Source organism: Ziziphus jujuba, chromosome 3, assembly GCF_031755915.1.
Source record: "Ziziphus jujuba cultivar Dongzao chromosome 3, ASM3175591v1".
Classification (NCBI taxonomy): Eukaryota; Viridiplantae; Streptophyta; class Magnoliopsida; order Rosales; family Rhamnaceae; genus Ziziphus; species Ziziphus jujuba.
In genome coordinates this window covers 3276848-3293109 of record NC_083381.1, presented here as the reverse complement: position 1 = coordinate 3293109, position 16262 = coordinate 3276848, and the positions used below count along the sequence as shown (strand labels likewise).

Below are 16262 nucleotides of genomic sequence, written 5' to 3'. Positions count from 1 at the left end.
TTGTACATTCAATTACCGTTCTACTTTTGGTTGAACTTTTTTGATCGTGAAGTTTTCTCGGATATCAATATTTTAAAGAGAATATATATTTGGTGCTTATTTGATTGCAGATTCCAAAAACTTAAAAAACTGATAGGAAGTGGATTCAACTATATATACCATATCAAACTAACACAATTTATTATCAACGCATGCCTGTAATTATAGGAGTTGCATTGTCCAATTGCCTTAAAAGTCTTAACAGGAAGGTTTTTCATTAATCATTACTAAAATGCCAATAAATAAATAAATAAACATACAAAAAAACCACCGATGAACTGTCATGTGGAAGTGTGGGGCCGACACTCTACCGCTTGGCATTCCAGCCCAACTGTGAGATCCTCATGAGTTGACCAAGAGTCAATGTCTATGTTTGACAGCCTTAACAAAAAACAAATTGAGAATAGATTGTGCCCACCACCTTGTAGTTCCGTGGGTTAGCCAGTACTTCCTTTGGGCTGAAAACTCGTAAAAATTCTTCTTTTTTCCTGCAATGATTCATTAACAAGTTTACAGAAGAATGGGATGATGAAAACAAGGACATGTATGTTTTATTTGTAATTATATCCACCATTATTTATTATTATATCCACCATATCATATCCCCTACCAATGGCATAATTTACATGATTAGGAGACCCTTCTCCTTGAAGCATTCAACGGTGTCTCTGAGACTCATTTCCAAATAAATGAAGTCAACACCCAAACCTTTTTCTTTCTCATTGGATACATGATGGATTGGCATAGGAGGTTTTTCATCTTCCCATCTGAAAGAAATGGCAAAAACATAAACATTTTCCTTTGTGTTTATATAATATACATCAACAAACTTCTCCATTTTTTATCTTACACCAAATAGCATGTTTTTCTGTATACTTGCAAATTAATGAAAATTTACCTTTCAGGAAGGCTCAAATCAGGTTATAGTTCTTCTAAAATCTTTGAAATCCCAACACTGTTCATAACAGTTCCTACTGAAATATACTTCCACTTGCTGAAGCTAGTTCAGATGCCTGAATATGTGCACATGCTACATCTCTAACATCAACAGACCTATAAACCACATTTTCTAAGATTTGTGATGCAGCAGCCATTACAAAACAAGCTAAACAGTTTGAAGCAGAAAGCATTTCTCAGTAGAAACAGGCAAGTTTAACTTGTAAGACTTCTAGTTTGTAGTTTGGGCAAATTTAAATTTTTTATTATAATTCCTAATTTAGGAAAAATTCTTCGTAAATATTAAATCTACTAGTTACCAGGTTGTATCTACTTCTACTATGCTATCTACATCAAATAAAGCTTCTAAACTTTCTGTCAAATGCTGCATTTAAAAAGATTAGGTCCTGAACTGTATCATTTATGTTACTCAGAAAGATCTCTGCTGTCATATTAAGAGTTGATTGTAAGAAAGGACCAATAGTAAACCCTGGATGTATGGTGACCAAATCAATCTCATTTTCTTTTGCAAATTTCCAAGCAGCATCCTCAGCTAAGTTTTTGAAAGTGCATACCAATTCTGGAGAAGAAAAATACAAGACAGACAAACGTTTTGCAGTTTTACATTTACATATATTTAGAGAGTTAGAATTCTATATATTGTTTCTACTAAAAGCATAGTTGAACTATAACTGGCAAAATAGGGAGCTAAGAGAAGCATCATGCAAGACATTCCATAGACATTACATAAAGAAACTTGACCAACCTTCAACTTTTCACAAACAGCAAGGTCTGAAAACATTGTTTCATCAAACTGCCACATCAGGTGTGAGAGGTTTTCCATTGATTGTAAGTGATACAATGGAAGATGCTAAAACCACTCTCTTCGCAGAAGGAAATTTGTTGCAAGATCTTAGAACATTCAGTGTTCCCTTCACTGCAGGTCAATTACTTAAGCCTGAAATGCGTGAAGTAAACCATATCAAATTTTCAATACATATATATATATATATATATTTTATTGGGAGTAAATGCATGTTGAAGGATTTTTCTTAACCTGTGGATCAGTAGGTGAAATAATAACAGGAGATGCTCTATGGAAAACACCTTCACACCCTTCAACTAGAGAATCAAATGATCGTTCTTCTAGTAAATTTTCCTTAAGCAAGTTAAGTCATTCTTTAGCTCCATCAAGAGAGAGCAAATGTTCTATTTTCTTTGGATCATCTGTGGCATAAATAAACAGAAATCAACGAAGTTCAACTTGGAATTCATATAGCCAAGAAACATACATGTAACATTATCCTAACATATCAAAAATTCCCACATCTTCACTCAATTTGATCCTTAATTAATTCCATCTAAAAAGGATGACACTCCTAGTGGGTTATGAAAGGAAATACCCAAATAGTTCAACCAGTCCCAGATCAACCACAAGTTCACTTATATATGAAACAAGGGTCTAACTTCAAATTCCAAGATACAAATTTTATTATATTTCTTCTAGTAAATTAGAAAACAATCAAGACCCAGAATTAGGAAGTGTAAAAAATAATTCCACATAGGTTTGAATAGGTTAGAGAAAGGGGAAGAATAAAAGTACTAACATGGGGCACGAACAGAGGCTTTGACAAGCCATGAAGCTATGAACCCAGAAGCTGCTGTTACAAACACCACCTTTCCTCCTCCACTCATCCTTTGCTCTTCTCCTAGCTCTATACCTTCTTTGTGGTTTATGATGATTTGTAGGAATGAAGGAATGGGCCATGGTGGTTATGAGTAGGAATGGAAACCAGCAAAAATTTTCATTGCAGATACTATGGAATTTGTGGTCGTAGATGATGCCACTTGGAGACGTGGGACCCACATTCTGCTTGCAGCCGAATGATGGTGCATCCCCAGTGGTTAGCGTGGTTGGGAGTTGTCAATGTTTGCTTGTTATTTCAAGAATTACGTTTGACGAAGGTCCGTGCCCCAACCTTCTAATTCATGTGGTCAAGAGGGTGAGCTATGATCTCCAGATCACAGGTTCAAGAGAGAAGGCGGGCAAAAACAAACAACAAAAACAACAACATTGAAACTGAAAAGAGGTACTTCAAAGTTCCTTCGTTTTTGCCTTTTTACTCTAAAACTATACTATTAGTCATCCAGAGAATGGATTTTCTGCATAATATCATAATTTCTACAACAAATTATATCGTATTAAACCTCAAATGAAACAATAGGAATATATATATATATATAAATGATGAGTGCGATGCCTCCTTGTCTTTGTATGCTCTGGTCTTGTTCTTCTATATCTCAGCCATTATATTCTTAGTACGGTTTCATCCACACATCCAAAGTCAGCTTCACTCCAAGATTTCCCCATTGCGAAAATTAAAAAAATGGAACAAGAATTCCTGCTGCAAAGCCCAACCCAACACTCGAGTAAAACCACTTATCAATAAGGCTCTCATCACCACCATTACTATCCTTGGGACTGGTCTTTCGCTTATTTGGATCATCACCACCTGGACATTTCACAGCAAGTGGAGCACCACAAAGGCCTAGATTTCCAGCAAAAGATGATGAATCAAAGGTTGTTATCTGATCTTTGTATGGAATTCTACCAGACAAGTCATTGTTTGACAAGTTCAGATGCCTCAAGAATGAAAATGATGCCCAACTTTGAGCAATAGTACCTGTGAGCCTGTTGCTTACAAGATCAAGTGAGGACAGTTGTTGCAGTTCTGATATGGCTTGTGGACAAGTTCAAGACCACCAAACCCAGCAGTTTTATTATTTCTTTAGGAAAATCTCCACTCAGATTGTTTCCAAAGAGATCTAGACTAATTACAAGGGAAGGAAACTTGGTGTATATTTAAAGCTGGCCTTTTGTACTCACAACCAAGTAATCTTCATGGTAGCTTCCTTTGAATGTCCCAAAAAACATGAAAAATGGTATTTGTCACCACTGGTGATGTTTACTAGTGGAACCCATGTATGTATATGTTAGTTGTATGTAGGAATTTAATTTTTTTAAAAATTAAAATAATTCAAATATAACCAATAACTATATAACATATATGCAAGGATCACTGGTGATGTTCACCAGTAGTGACAAATAGTATTACTAAAAAAACATATAGTAGTTTGTGTTTTATGTTTGGTTCATGGATTTTGCATCTCCAAAATTAGAAAGAACGCTGCCATCGAGCTGGTTTTCTGCCAGGTTCAGAACTTGTGGTGAGCTTAAATTTGATAGCCTAGAAGGAAGTTCTCCAGTAAATGCATTTTATCTCAAGGTAAGAATAATTAGCTTTTCAAAACTTTTCCCTATCCATGGTGGAATGTGAGCAGTTAATCTGTTGTTTCCCAGATCCAATGTTACCAAATTCGATAAGTTCATGAAAGATGTTCGGATCTCTCCAGAGAGCATGTTGTCACTAAGATGCAAGGATTGCAGCATACTCAGTTGTCCCAAGGAGACAGGAATTTCCCGAGACTAGTTGTTCTTACTGAGGTCTAGTGCCATTAAGCGAGGACAAATCCCAATGTTTGATGGAATACTTCCTGTTAACTTGTTACTCGAAATATCAATAGCTTGCACATACTGCAAGTTGCCTAGAGAAGCAGGGATATCTCCATCTATTTTGTTACCTGTAAGAGAGAGGAAGATCAAGTCTGGTGGAGGGTAATCACACATGTTTTTGGGAATAGGACCATAAATTTTATTGTTAGACAAATTACGTAACTCCATTTCGCCAATCGGAAGAGGAATTGGACCTTCTACAAGGTTTGAGCAAAGAGAGGTATTTTTAATCGACTTAGTAGCTGGCCTTTTTAACTGATTTGAGTGAAACATTCAAGGATGTTAGATGAGGGGAAATATCCCAAAACCAGGAGGGTGTGGAGGCCGATATGCTAGCGTTTGAAAAATAAAAAAAAAGTAACTTCCTTTTGTGTCTTAAGCCAAACAGGAAATGAAGGACCCATATGGCAATCTTTAATGGTCGACTATTTTGACCAATGCAATTACTAATTTAAGCTTAAAATAAGATTAAAAAAAGTGTATGAAATAACTAACTTACCCTTGTATATTTATCAAAATATCCAAAAAACCAAATAAGATAAATAATCAAATTTCTTAAATATACAAGTATTTTCTCATGTGAAAAATGAGTGAGGGACAATGAGAGCTATAGTCCTTATAAAAGGTATAGAAGTGAAAAGATAAAAGGGATTGGTTCTTAATTTTTGAGTGGACACGTCAAACCCTACTTGAATTAATTGTATGCGATTGAGCCAATTGATCTTGGCCAACTAATGACTTAAACTTTTTGATAGCTTTCCATGGTCCATTTACTCTGTGGTTAAATCTATTACTACCTTAGCATTATGTGTTGTAATTAAAGGTTTAAGAGAGTAACTTCCTATTAATGAGTAATAAATAAAAGGAAAAAACTTTGAGTAGCTTTATTATTATTAACTCCAATTTAGTCATATTTTTTTTTTTTTTTTGTGGTAATGTAGTAGTAGTTTTTGACCTTTTTTTTTTTTTTTTTTTTATGTGAACCTTCTTTTCAAATAATAGATCGTGTATAGAAAACAAAAAAGTACAAATTCCATTCCTCTTCTAACTTTTTATTAACTAAGAACCCTAATAAAGAGAAAGTTCTTTCGTCTATTATATTATATTAAGAATGATATTCTATTTTTCACCATTCTTTTTTTTTTTTTTTTTTTGGGTCCCTTGCAACTTTTTTTTTTTTTAAACGACATTTTGTTTCAATGAAAAAATACACAGATTTATAACATTAAAATTGGTACAGAATTAAACAAAATCAAAAAAAAAATTTTTTTTCCGTTTCCTTTATGTTTCTCTATTCACGTAAACCCAAGGGCAAATCCAAAATAAACATTTGGTGGGCCATTTAAATTTTTGCAGTAATGTATTTTATATTCTAAATTTCATTATAATATTTTTTGTAAAAATAATATAGTAATTTTTTTTATACATTATAATGGATCAAACATTTGCGTAATAATTTTATCAAATAAAAATTCGTTAAAAATAAAGCATGTCATTTCTTACCTCCAAATACGCATGGAACACAACAATACATAAACAGAGACTAGAATAACAGTTGTTGAATGCTAATTTAATTACAAATTTCATGAAGTCCCAATGAAATTTAGCAAAACTGTTTGTATTTTAACCACGTTAATAATGCATGATAAAAAAATAGAAACACTGTTTCCTTTAATGTTTTATGAAAAAAAATGATTGACTTTTATTAAAAATTTTCGTAATCTAGAAATAAATAGTATTAGTTAGATAAGCTGTATTTTTTTATAATTGATTACAAACACGAATAATAGTAATAGTGAATAAGAAAACACACCAAAAAAATGGAAAAAAAATATTTTAAAAAAATAAAAAAATAAAAACTAAATAAATGAAGGAACAAAACAAATAACTAGCAAAGAAAATTTAAAATTTAACAAATATTCCTAAAACACATGTGAATAACAAAGGAAAGAATTTAAAGTCTTCCAATTTGATGCGTATTTGAATAATAAATACAATTATATTAGGTCGTAGTTTCTAATTAGAAAGATTAGATGAAACAACAAACTATTTTGATGTTGCTTATTAAAGTGTATTAAAAAGGGTATTAAAAAGGTTTTGAAATATTACTTTAGTTGAATAGAGATAAGATTAAGGGGAGCTAGAATGCAATTGACTACAAATGAGGTACGTTTTGATATTAATATTTTTGCATCAAGATGCTCTTAAATGTTTAAAAATTGAAAATACTAATCAATAAAAGAAAACAAATAAATCCCAAAAAAAAAAAATTTGTTAAAACGAACCTCCACTGAACCCATTAATCTCTTCTAACACAATTTTAAATTTTATTAAAATTAGATGCAAACCCACATAAATCAAACATCTAATTTTATAAAGTTTGTCCAATATTAAATCAACAAAAAGCTATAAGCTGCTTAGATTTTGAACTTTCTTAACAACAAGTAGACCACCCAAAGTCTATATTTATATCCAAAAAAAAAAAAAAAGTTCTTGTTCTAGTCCTTGATTATCTTAATTGCATAAATATAAATTGGATTGAGCCTTAACTTTTATAGTATCCGTACTTTTTTTTTTTTTAATGTGTTCAAACAAACTTTATTGATAAGGAAAAAAAAAAAATTGAAGAAATCCGAAGGCAAGCATAACCAAAATCTAAGAAATATATGTATAGTAATAAACAAATAAAATGGCTACCTCATCCAAGCTAAGTTGGAATCCATATTTCTTGATAATTTCCTCTAATTCTCTATTGTTTTTAGTCTAGGTGTCTCATGCAAAAGGATATGTTTATAGGTGTTTTTAAACTATAATCTTTTTAATGGTTTTCTTTATGCAAATGGGTAAAGAATGTAAGTTAGTCTAAACTATTTTCTTCCTCACGGTTGAAGTTTTTTTTTTTTTCCTATTTTTTTTTCAATATAGTGTTTGTCTTCTTCCTTTGTATGGATAAGATAAATGGAGAGAAGGTTTTCACGTCCAAATTATTAAAGATGAAAAAAAAAAATTTAAAGTTTGATATAGTCATAATAATCTATTATTTAGAAGAAGGAACACAAAATTTTCTGATGGAAAATGGAAATTGAATGTCAATTATTCTTTAAGAATTTGCCTCATAAATTTGCATATATACATACAATATTCTTTATTATTGATTTTGTATTTTGTTATTTTTAATTTTTTATTTTTGTTGATAAGATGGTACAAATTATCATTGACAAATGAAATATATATAATATTTAACCATATATATATATATATATATTATCGTAACTTTAAAATTACCTTTTAAAAGCAGTATATATCTATATATATGTAGCTTTAAACATATACATATATATATAAGTCCTTTAAAGAGCTTGTTAGAAAATATCGGAAAAAAGATGCATTATCCACTTTGTTTAAAGAATACAAGTGTAATGTAATTATAGATTAAGTGAGAGAAGAAAAATAAAAAAGTAGATAAATGAGAAGATAACAAAGAAATATTTAAAAAAAAAAAGGATTAATATAACAAAATATTAAAATTTAAAATAAAATGGAAAAAAAAAATTTCAAAAGAGCGCTTAGGTGTGCGGTGCAAAGGGGTACACAACTACAGTAACTAGGATAAATTGGTAATAAGTTAAAAGAATTTAAAAAAAAAAAAAAATGGGAGAATTGACTGGTATGTCCGCCGGTGATAAAAAACCACCTCCTTTTTATGGACTCTGTGCCAAGAAAAGTCACAACCATATCAATGGGGTCTGGAGACTCTGGACTACTCTTTATCAAGTTGACTATTTCATTGCCAATTCTGTTGGTAATAAGATAGAGGAGACTATAACCAATGGCATGTAGCTTTGAAATGTACTTGTAATAATGCATTGATATTAAGATCATTCTCATTCAATTAACGTACAAGCTGCTAAAAAATGGATTGGTAAAGCATTTGGATTCTGACCAAGAAATAGGTGACCAAGTATATTTAAACTTCAAAAAAATCTCCTTAACTACTACACCTCTCTGTAGTAGATTTTTTTTTTTTTTTTTTCTCTTATGATGTTTTATTTGTAATCCATTTTTCGTTTTTGCATCTCTTAGTTTTAAATATTTATTAATTTTTCCCAGCAATTATTTACTTTTCCACTATAGTTTCTTAGTTGAACTTTTAGTTTGCTAAAGTCCTTCATTATTAAGGCAATTTAAACCTTACAATTGTTTGCTTTCTTAGAACATTTAAGTATAACTGTATCATAGTTAGATTGTTTATTCGCATCACTACTCTATTTTTCTCCCTTTCCTTCATTTTCAAGGTGGTATGCCCAATTTTTCTCCCTTTCCTTCATGTTGAAGTTGGCATGCCCATACAATTAGAGACGTTGGATTTAGGAAAAATTTCTAACAGCATATTATATATATATATATATATATATCATGTGAATTTCTTTATTTATTGGAAGCACTTTTAACTAGGCTATCAAATAGACTTTTAATTATTTGTTGAATCGCTTCTTTTCTCAAAAGTTTATGCTCATTTCATTTATATTGCTTTTATACTTAAACTTACACGTAAACCCAACTATATTTTATGCTCTTTTTGGATCATTACGCATTATTTTTTCAGATGAACGTTGTCACGTTTTAAGTCTAGGACATCAAGTACTTTTGTTTAAGGAAAAGTAGTAATTCTAGCATATTATGTCATCAACCTTGATACAAAATATATTTAGAAAATTTAAGAGTTAATTGCATTTTGATAATGTAGAAATTTAAGCTCTTAATTTTAAAAGTTACAATTTAGGCATTACATTTACAGCTGTCTCATGTGCAGGTGACAAACTACATTAAATTTTAAAGTAAAAGATAAAATTTTAAAATTAGAGGATTGTAATTAATTTTAAAAATTGCAATTTGATACCTCATGTGCAACTCAAATAAGATTGATGTTGACATTCCTGCTGATCAAAGTGAAACGTAGTCCAAATTGCAATAAATTGTAAACAAATGATTTAAATTGCAACTTTTGAAAGTTGAAGGGTTAAATCACAAAACCGAAAAAGTTGAGAATGGTAAATTGCAATAATTTCAAATTTTAATTATAATATTTATTACACTATATATATTCTTGATAGTTCTATGTACAAAACACCATTGATTTAAATTTTATGGCTTAATTACTGAGGACAATTACTATGTTTTTTTAAGAAAGAATTGATAAGAAATTTATGAAGTTACTGGCCATGGTTTAATCTAAGATGGTTCATATGGATGGTTATACAGATTTCATCAGTCTTCTTCAATAACTTTGACATAACATACGGATCCATTTGTCAACAATAACTTTGACTTTGGCTTTATAGAAGGTGTCTACAATGGCAGCTGAAATAAATTTTTGTTAACACCGCCTTGAATTGTGTCGGTGAGATGCCCATCTTTCTAGATCTCCCATGGTTTTCTACTAGAGAAAAAGTCACAGGAGGAAGTCAAATATAACACGACATGCTAAATAAATGAAAAACAAAAAACAATTGAAAAAATTACAAAAATATCATCTGACCTCTTATTCGCACTTATAATATTGCTCTAGGTATATTTCCTTTTAAGGTCCAAAAGATAACAAAATTTCCACAAAATTTAATAGACCTTCTGCGAAGAAAAGTCACAGTCTCGCATCAATGCGGTATGACTCTTCTATCAAAGCTGACCATCTTCGGTAAATACAGAGAAGAAGATTACAGCCGGTTGTTAATTTTGTTGGCTTTGAAATGTCAAAACTATGCGCAATAATGCATGAATGTTAAGTCTATATTCATTCATTAACAGATGAACTGTTAACAGAAAGCATTTGTAGACTCTATTAAGAGGCAGAGGTTCAAGTACCTTGCCTAGTTAATGCGGATGGGTCCACCACTTGGTCAATTTGATAAATGAAAAAACTAATTGAAAAACTTACACTGAATGATTATGCCACATTACTCATACAAGTAAAATATGTAGGTTCTAATCCTACAATTATTGTATATAAGTTTTTACTTATAGTTAGGCCATAACTGAGAAAATTAAGAAACCAATTGAGATTACTCTAGCCGACTTAAACTCGTGCTGCAACTTGAGATTAATCTATTGTGAGGATACAAGCAACCATTAATATTGTCGCACAGTTGCTGCAATTTTCTTACATAGGTCTCTAATTATATGGTTGCCTTGAAAATGCTTAGACATCTCGAAAGAATGGGAGAGCTTCTACTAATCATGCTAGCTTTCATCATATTCAGCAAGAATATTGGATGTTCTGAAGCTGTAGGGTGTACAGAGAGGGAGAGACAAGCTCTTCTTGGAGCTTAAGATGCCGTCGTCAATGGACCCTTCTCGGAGACTCTGGTTGAAGTTCTTTACAACAACAAAATTTCAAAATATAACTTAAAATTTTTAACCTATAATAACAACAAAAAAAAGAAGAAGGATTTTTTAGTAATTTTACCAAAAATGAGGCAAAGAAATTTCCGCTGAGTAAATATGAATACTCTTTCCACAAAATCTTATGAACTTTATCATCTGAAGAAAAGTCATAGCCAGGATCATCGGGTCCATTGGACCAGGACTTTTCTATCAGATTGATTGTCTCTTTCAGAAATTAGTTTTCGTAAGGACATAGAGGGAGACGACAACCATTGGTTAGTTTTGTATTTTTCAAATGTCAAAACTGCTCGAAAAAATAATGCATTAATGGTAATTTGGTTTTTCATTCACTTCTTTCGCATCTAAATCTGAATGAATATGCACGCAAAGGAAAAAGAAACTTAAAATCAATTCCATTGATGCTGACAAATTGATATGCATGATTACGCAAGCATTTTAATTTCCTAAATGAGCGAATTAAGTTAATATGGCTCTTGGCATCAGTATTTTTTTTTTTCCTGCAAAATCTTGACATCGATATTATTACACTAGATAAAATGACTACGTTACATCACTTAAAAAACAACCAGAAGAATCAAAAACAACATAAATCCAACCGTCAATATATAAATGTGAAAACAAAATATGAAGCATGTGGGTCCTAATCCTGCAATGATTATAGATAAGTTTTTTTTCACTGGCCATAAATTGAAAACCTAAAAGAGCGATAATTTTCTATTTCTTTTATCACAAAAATAAATAAATAAATAAATAAATAAATAAAAGATCACTATTAGCTAACTTAAAGTTGTGCATTTGGCTTGCTATTAGCTGACTAAAAGTCGTGCATTTGGCCTTTAATCCTTGTTAGCTAGATATCAACCTTCCAGTTGATCCACTGCCTATATATAAAACAAAAGAGGTTCAGACGAGCATATATAAAAGACTTATTACTGTAAACAAAGAGAGAGAGAGAGAGAGAGAGAAAAAAAGAAAAAGAAAAGCAGGTATTGAGAATAAAACCGTTAAATTTATGTCTCAGTTGGCGGCCTTGAACATGCCTAGGCATCTAAAAAGAATGGGAGATCTTCTACTAATCATGCTGGCTTTCACCATGTTCAGCACCAGTGTTGGAACTTCTGAGGTTGCAGGGTGTATAGAGAGGGAGAGACAAGCTCTTCTCAGCTTTAAACATGGCCTTTTAGATAAAGGTAACTTTCTATCCTCCTGGACAAGCTCCAATGAAGATTGCTGCACATGGAGAGGCATCAGTTGTCATAACCAAACCAGTCATGTTATCATGCTCAATCTTCGTCAGGATGTGGACCAGTACTATCAATTCAAAAGCATCAAAGGTGAGATTGGCTCTTCACTACTTGAATTGAAATATTTGAAGCATTTGGATCTTAGTTACAATAACTTTACTAGGATACCAAACTTCATTGGATCTTTCACTAGCCTCAACTATCTCAACCTCTCATATAATTATTTCATGGTTGGTACAATTCCTTCGCAGCTTGGGAATCTCACGAACTTGCGTATCCTTGATCTTCGTGATTCTATTAAAACGATTGACAGCCTTCGTTGGCTTCCTCATCTCTCTTCTTTGAGAATCCTCAAATTCGAGAGTACCAATTTCACCAAAGCCGTTGATTGGCTTAAGTCCATTAAATTGGCATCCTCCTTATCAAGCTTAGAGTTGAGCTATTGTGAATTTCCTAAGATAGATGCTTCACTTATTTCCCATTTAAATTCTTCTAATTCTCTAAGAGATCTTTCTGTAGCCGGCAATGGATTTCATCCAACAATTATTCCTTGGCTGCTTAATGTTAGTAGTAACCTAGTTAATCTCATTCTATATTACAATGGAATAGGTGGGTTATTTCCAAATTCTATTCCAAATATGGAGTCTCTTGAACATATTGACTTGTCAGGAAATTCACTCGAAGGTGGATTACCAAAATCTTTGGGGAACCTTTGCAACCTGAAAGTATTGCTGTTGAATAACAACGAATTTAATGGAACAGTTCATGATCTTTTAGGGAACTTGAGTGGGTGTGCTAAAAATTCATTAGAGATTTTGGGCTTGAATGGGAACCAACTTAGAGGGTCAATTCCTGACATGGAAACATTCTCATCTCTGCGGGAACTGTATTTGGCTGAAAATCAACTAGAGGGTCCGTTTCCATTTAGCCTAAGCCAAATTCACAAGCTCGTTGTCCTGCATTTATATCAAAACTTACTAACTGGGTCATTGCCTGATCTTTCAAAACTTTCCTTCTTGAGAGAGTTGAGGGTAGGTAACAATAAGTTGAACGGTAGCCTACCAAAAAGTATCGGCCAGCTATCTAATTTGGTGATCCTGGATGTTTCTTCAAATAATTTTACCGGGATAGTCTCTAAATCTCTCTTGCAAAAACTTTTCAAACTGCAAGCATTGGACTTATCCTCCAACTCTTTCACATTGAATTTCAAGTCCAACGGGATTCTCCCTGGAGCATTATCGATCTTAAAATTGAATTCACTCAAAATAGGACCTCGGTTTCCCAGCTGGCTTCGAACACAATTGAATTTGAGCTACCTTGATATCTCTGATGCCGGTATTTCTGATGTTATCCCTGACTGGTTTTATCCTATGGTTTCTAACTTAGATTACTTAAATCTATCTTTCAACCATATCAATGGCACCCTGCAAAATTTTCCAATGGGATTTGTTCGACTCTCTACAATTGATTTGAGTTCCAATCTATTGCAGGGTACAATCCCATTTTCACTTGATGCAACATTTATAAATCTCTCCAATAATAAATTTACAAGGTTCAGGTCATTTGTCTGTAAGCTCACAGATAGGAAGACATGGTTTCTTGACATCTCTTACAACATGCTAACAGGAAGCTTTCCTGATTGTGGGATGCATTGGACAGAACTATACGTTCTAAATCTGGAAAGCAATCATTTATCAGGAATCCTCTCCAGCTCATTGTCTTCATTGTATAATATTAAAACATTGCGTTTGAGGAACAATAACTTCTCTGGGATGATTCCATTGTTACAAAATTGTACTGAATTGCAATTTTTAGATCTTGGCAATAACAAGTTGAGTGGAAACATACCCACATGGATTGGTCAAACAAACCTGGTAGTTATTCGCCTAAAATCGAACAAATTAAATGGGAGCATGCCTTTGGATCTATGTAATCTTTCTTCTCTTTCGATACTGGATCTTTCTCTGAATAATATATCAGGAAAAATTCCTGCATGTATTCAAAATTTGACCGCTATGGCTTACAATAAATGGCCAATATTTGATAGTACTTTTTTAAGTTTTGGATTTAATTTTGGATATGAGAGCGACTTTGAAACAAGGTCCGCAAACAGGGCACTGTTAGTGTGGAAGGGAATGGAGTATCCATATGTAAAAATTCCTGAACAGCTAAGAATGATAGATCTATCATGTAATGCATTGGTTGGAGAAATCCCAGGAGGATTGACAAATCTTCTACTTTTGGTTCAACTAAACTTGTCAAGGAATAGTTTGAATGGAACTATCCCGCAGAAGATTGGACAACTGCATTGGCTAGAATCCTTGGACTTGTCCCACAACCAGCTTTCTGAAGAAATTCCTTCAAGTTTAACAAACATATCTTCTCTTGCTTTCTTGGACTTGTCGTATAATCAGTTATCTGGGAGAATACCTACAGGCACTCAACTCCAAAGCTTTAATGCTTCTTCATATGAAGAAAACAGAGGACTGTGTGGGCCTCCTTTGACAAGTATGTGTCCTGGAGATGAAACACCACAACCTCCTTCAGATTCAGGTGTTGTTGGCAAAAGTGATTTTGAAGATGGTGGATTGTGGTTTGACATGCTGTGGCTTTATATAGGAATTGGGATTGGATTCAATTTTGCATTTTGGAGTGTTTGTGGGACTTTGTTATTAAACACTTCATGGAGAAGGGCATATTTTGGGTTCTTGAGTAACTTGGGAGATTGGCTTTATGTCACAGTTCGCATTAAGTGGAATAATGTCCGAAAGGGAAGGCTTCAAAACTAGCAGGTCAGAATCCTTTTCCTTTTTCTGTAATTATAAATTATGATCGTGAAATGTACCTTAATTACAAAGTCAGGGAAATACCAAATTTTGTTCTTATGTAGCACGTAGATTAATCACCATTTTAAAAATCATGTTTTTGTTGTGTCATCTTCAAATTGGCTGAGGCCATAAATTGAAGTTTTCTCTTCAGTGTACTTATATATAATAAGTGAAACAGGCTTTTAATATATAGCTCATGAATTCTATTAATGTGGCTTCTCTATTTATAAACTAAACATTTTGTTGCAAGTTTCATTGGGGATTTAACTTATATAACGGAAATTAAAACTAAAAAAAATGCAAGATCTGATGTTTCCATTATAAATTCTTTAAATTAATTTGGCATTAAGGACACTATTATAACAATTATTAGATATTTTGCCTTTGAGAAGCAGTTATGGCTCACAAGTATTGAGCTGAATGCTCGTGAATCGTGCGTTTTCTTTGCTTGATAGTGTATTCTATTATCGTATTCTATTAGCATTGGCTCTTTATTGTTATACAATAAACTTAAAAATGCAATATCTCTTCTTTCTGTTATTAGTTTTTAAATTGAGCATCAGGGACAATATTATAATATTATTTTTAGCAATATGACTTTGACATGTTGATGAGTTTTAATTTGATTTGGTTTTTATATATAACATTATTTGTACAATTATTCAGTGTTTTATGCTGCATATTTCATAATGATTTTTGGGTTTCGACTTGATTCCACAGCTCACACTCACTTCATATATATTGAACTTCAAGTGGCTGAAACAATTGAAGACTGCAAATTCTCTAGCTTTGGTGGTGGGTTGTGGCCCCATTGAAACACTAGTTCCTTTTCCTCCTTTTTTATTCTTTATTTTTTATTTTTGTAATTTTGCTTTTTGAGAATTCTATGGTAACTTCATGTCTGTCCCTTGAATACTTTGTTTTGGCACTTTGGCCTTTGAATTGAAATCATTAAAACTTTGTACACTATGCTTCAATTTGAGTTGTTTTTTCACAAAATAATAACCTCACAGAATGGCAATTTGGATTTTGTAACTGAAATTTTTTTGCTAAATTGCAGTTGTTTTGGCAGTTTAAGGTGAACATGTTGGCTTCCCTTTTGAAAGTTGATTCTACTAATTATATTTTAGTCATGTTAACCTTTTTTGCAATGTACAAATAATTATTATTATGTGTAGGCATAAGTTTTTTTAAGACTGAATCTTAAAAACTTAAAATTTATTACAATATGAGGTTTAT

The 16262-nt window shown here is 32.2% G+C and overlaps 1 protein-coding gene and 1 pseudogene across 1 annotated transcript; one reads left to right on the top strand and one right to left on the bottom strand.

The window, feature by feature from the left end:
- Positions 1–648: 648 nt before the first annotated feature.
- On the bottom strand, positions 649–2670 carry LOC107421901 (phenylacetaldehyde reductase-like; annotated as a pseudogene).
- A 9077-nt stretch (positions 2671–11747) lies between these two features.
- LOC107421900 (receptor-like protein EIX2) lies at positions 11748–16000 on the top strand. The gene is made up of 2 exons (XM_016031248.4): positions 11748–14987; positions 15744–16000. Exon 1 carries the CDS (start codon positions 11964–11966, stop codon positions 14982–14984), a length of 3021 nt encoding a protein of 1006 aa, XP_015886734.3. The 5' UTR covers positions 11748–11963; the 3' UTR covers positions 14985–14987; positions 15744–16000.
- The last annotated feature ends 262 nt before the right edge of the window (positions 16001–16262 follow it).

Excerpts from the sequence above, each read along its gene's own strand:
- LOC107421900 (XM_016031248.4), top strand. The coding sequence starts at position 11,964 with ATGTCTCAGTTGGCGGCCTTGAACATGCCTAGGCATCTAAAAAGAATG.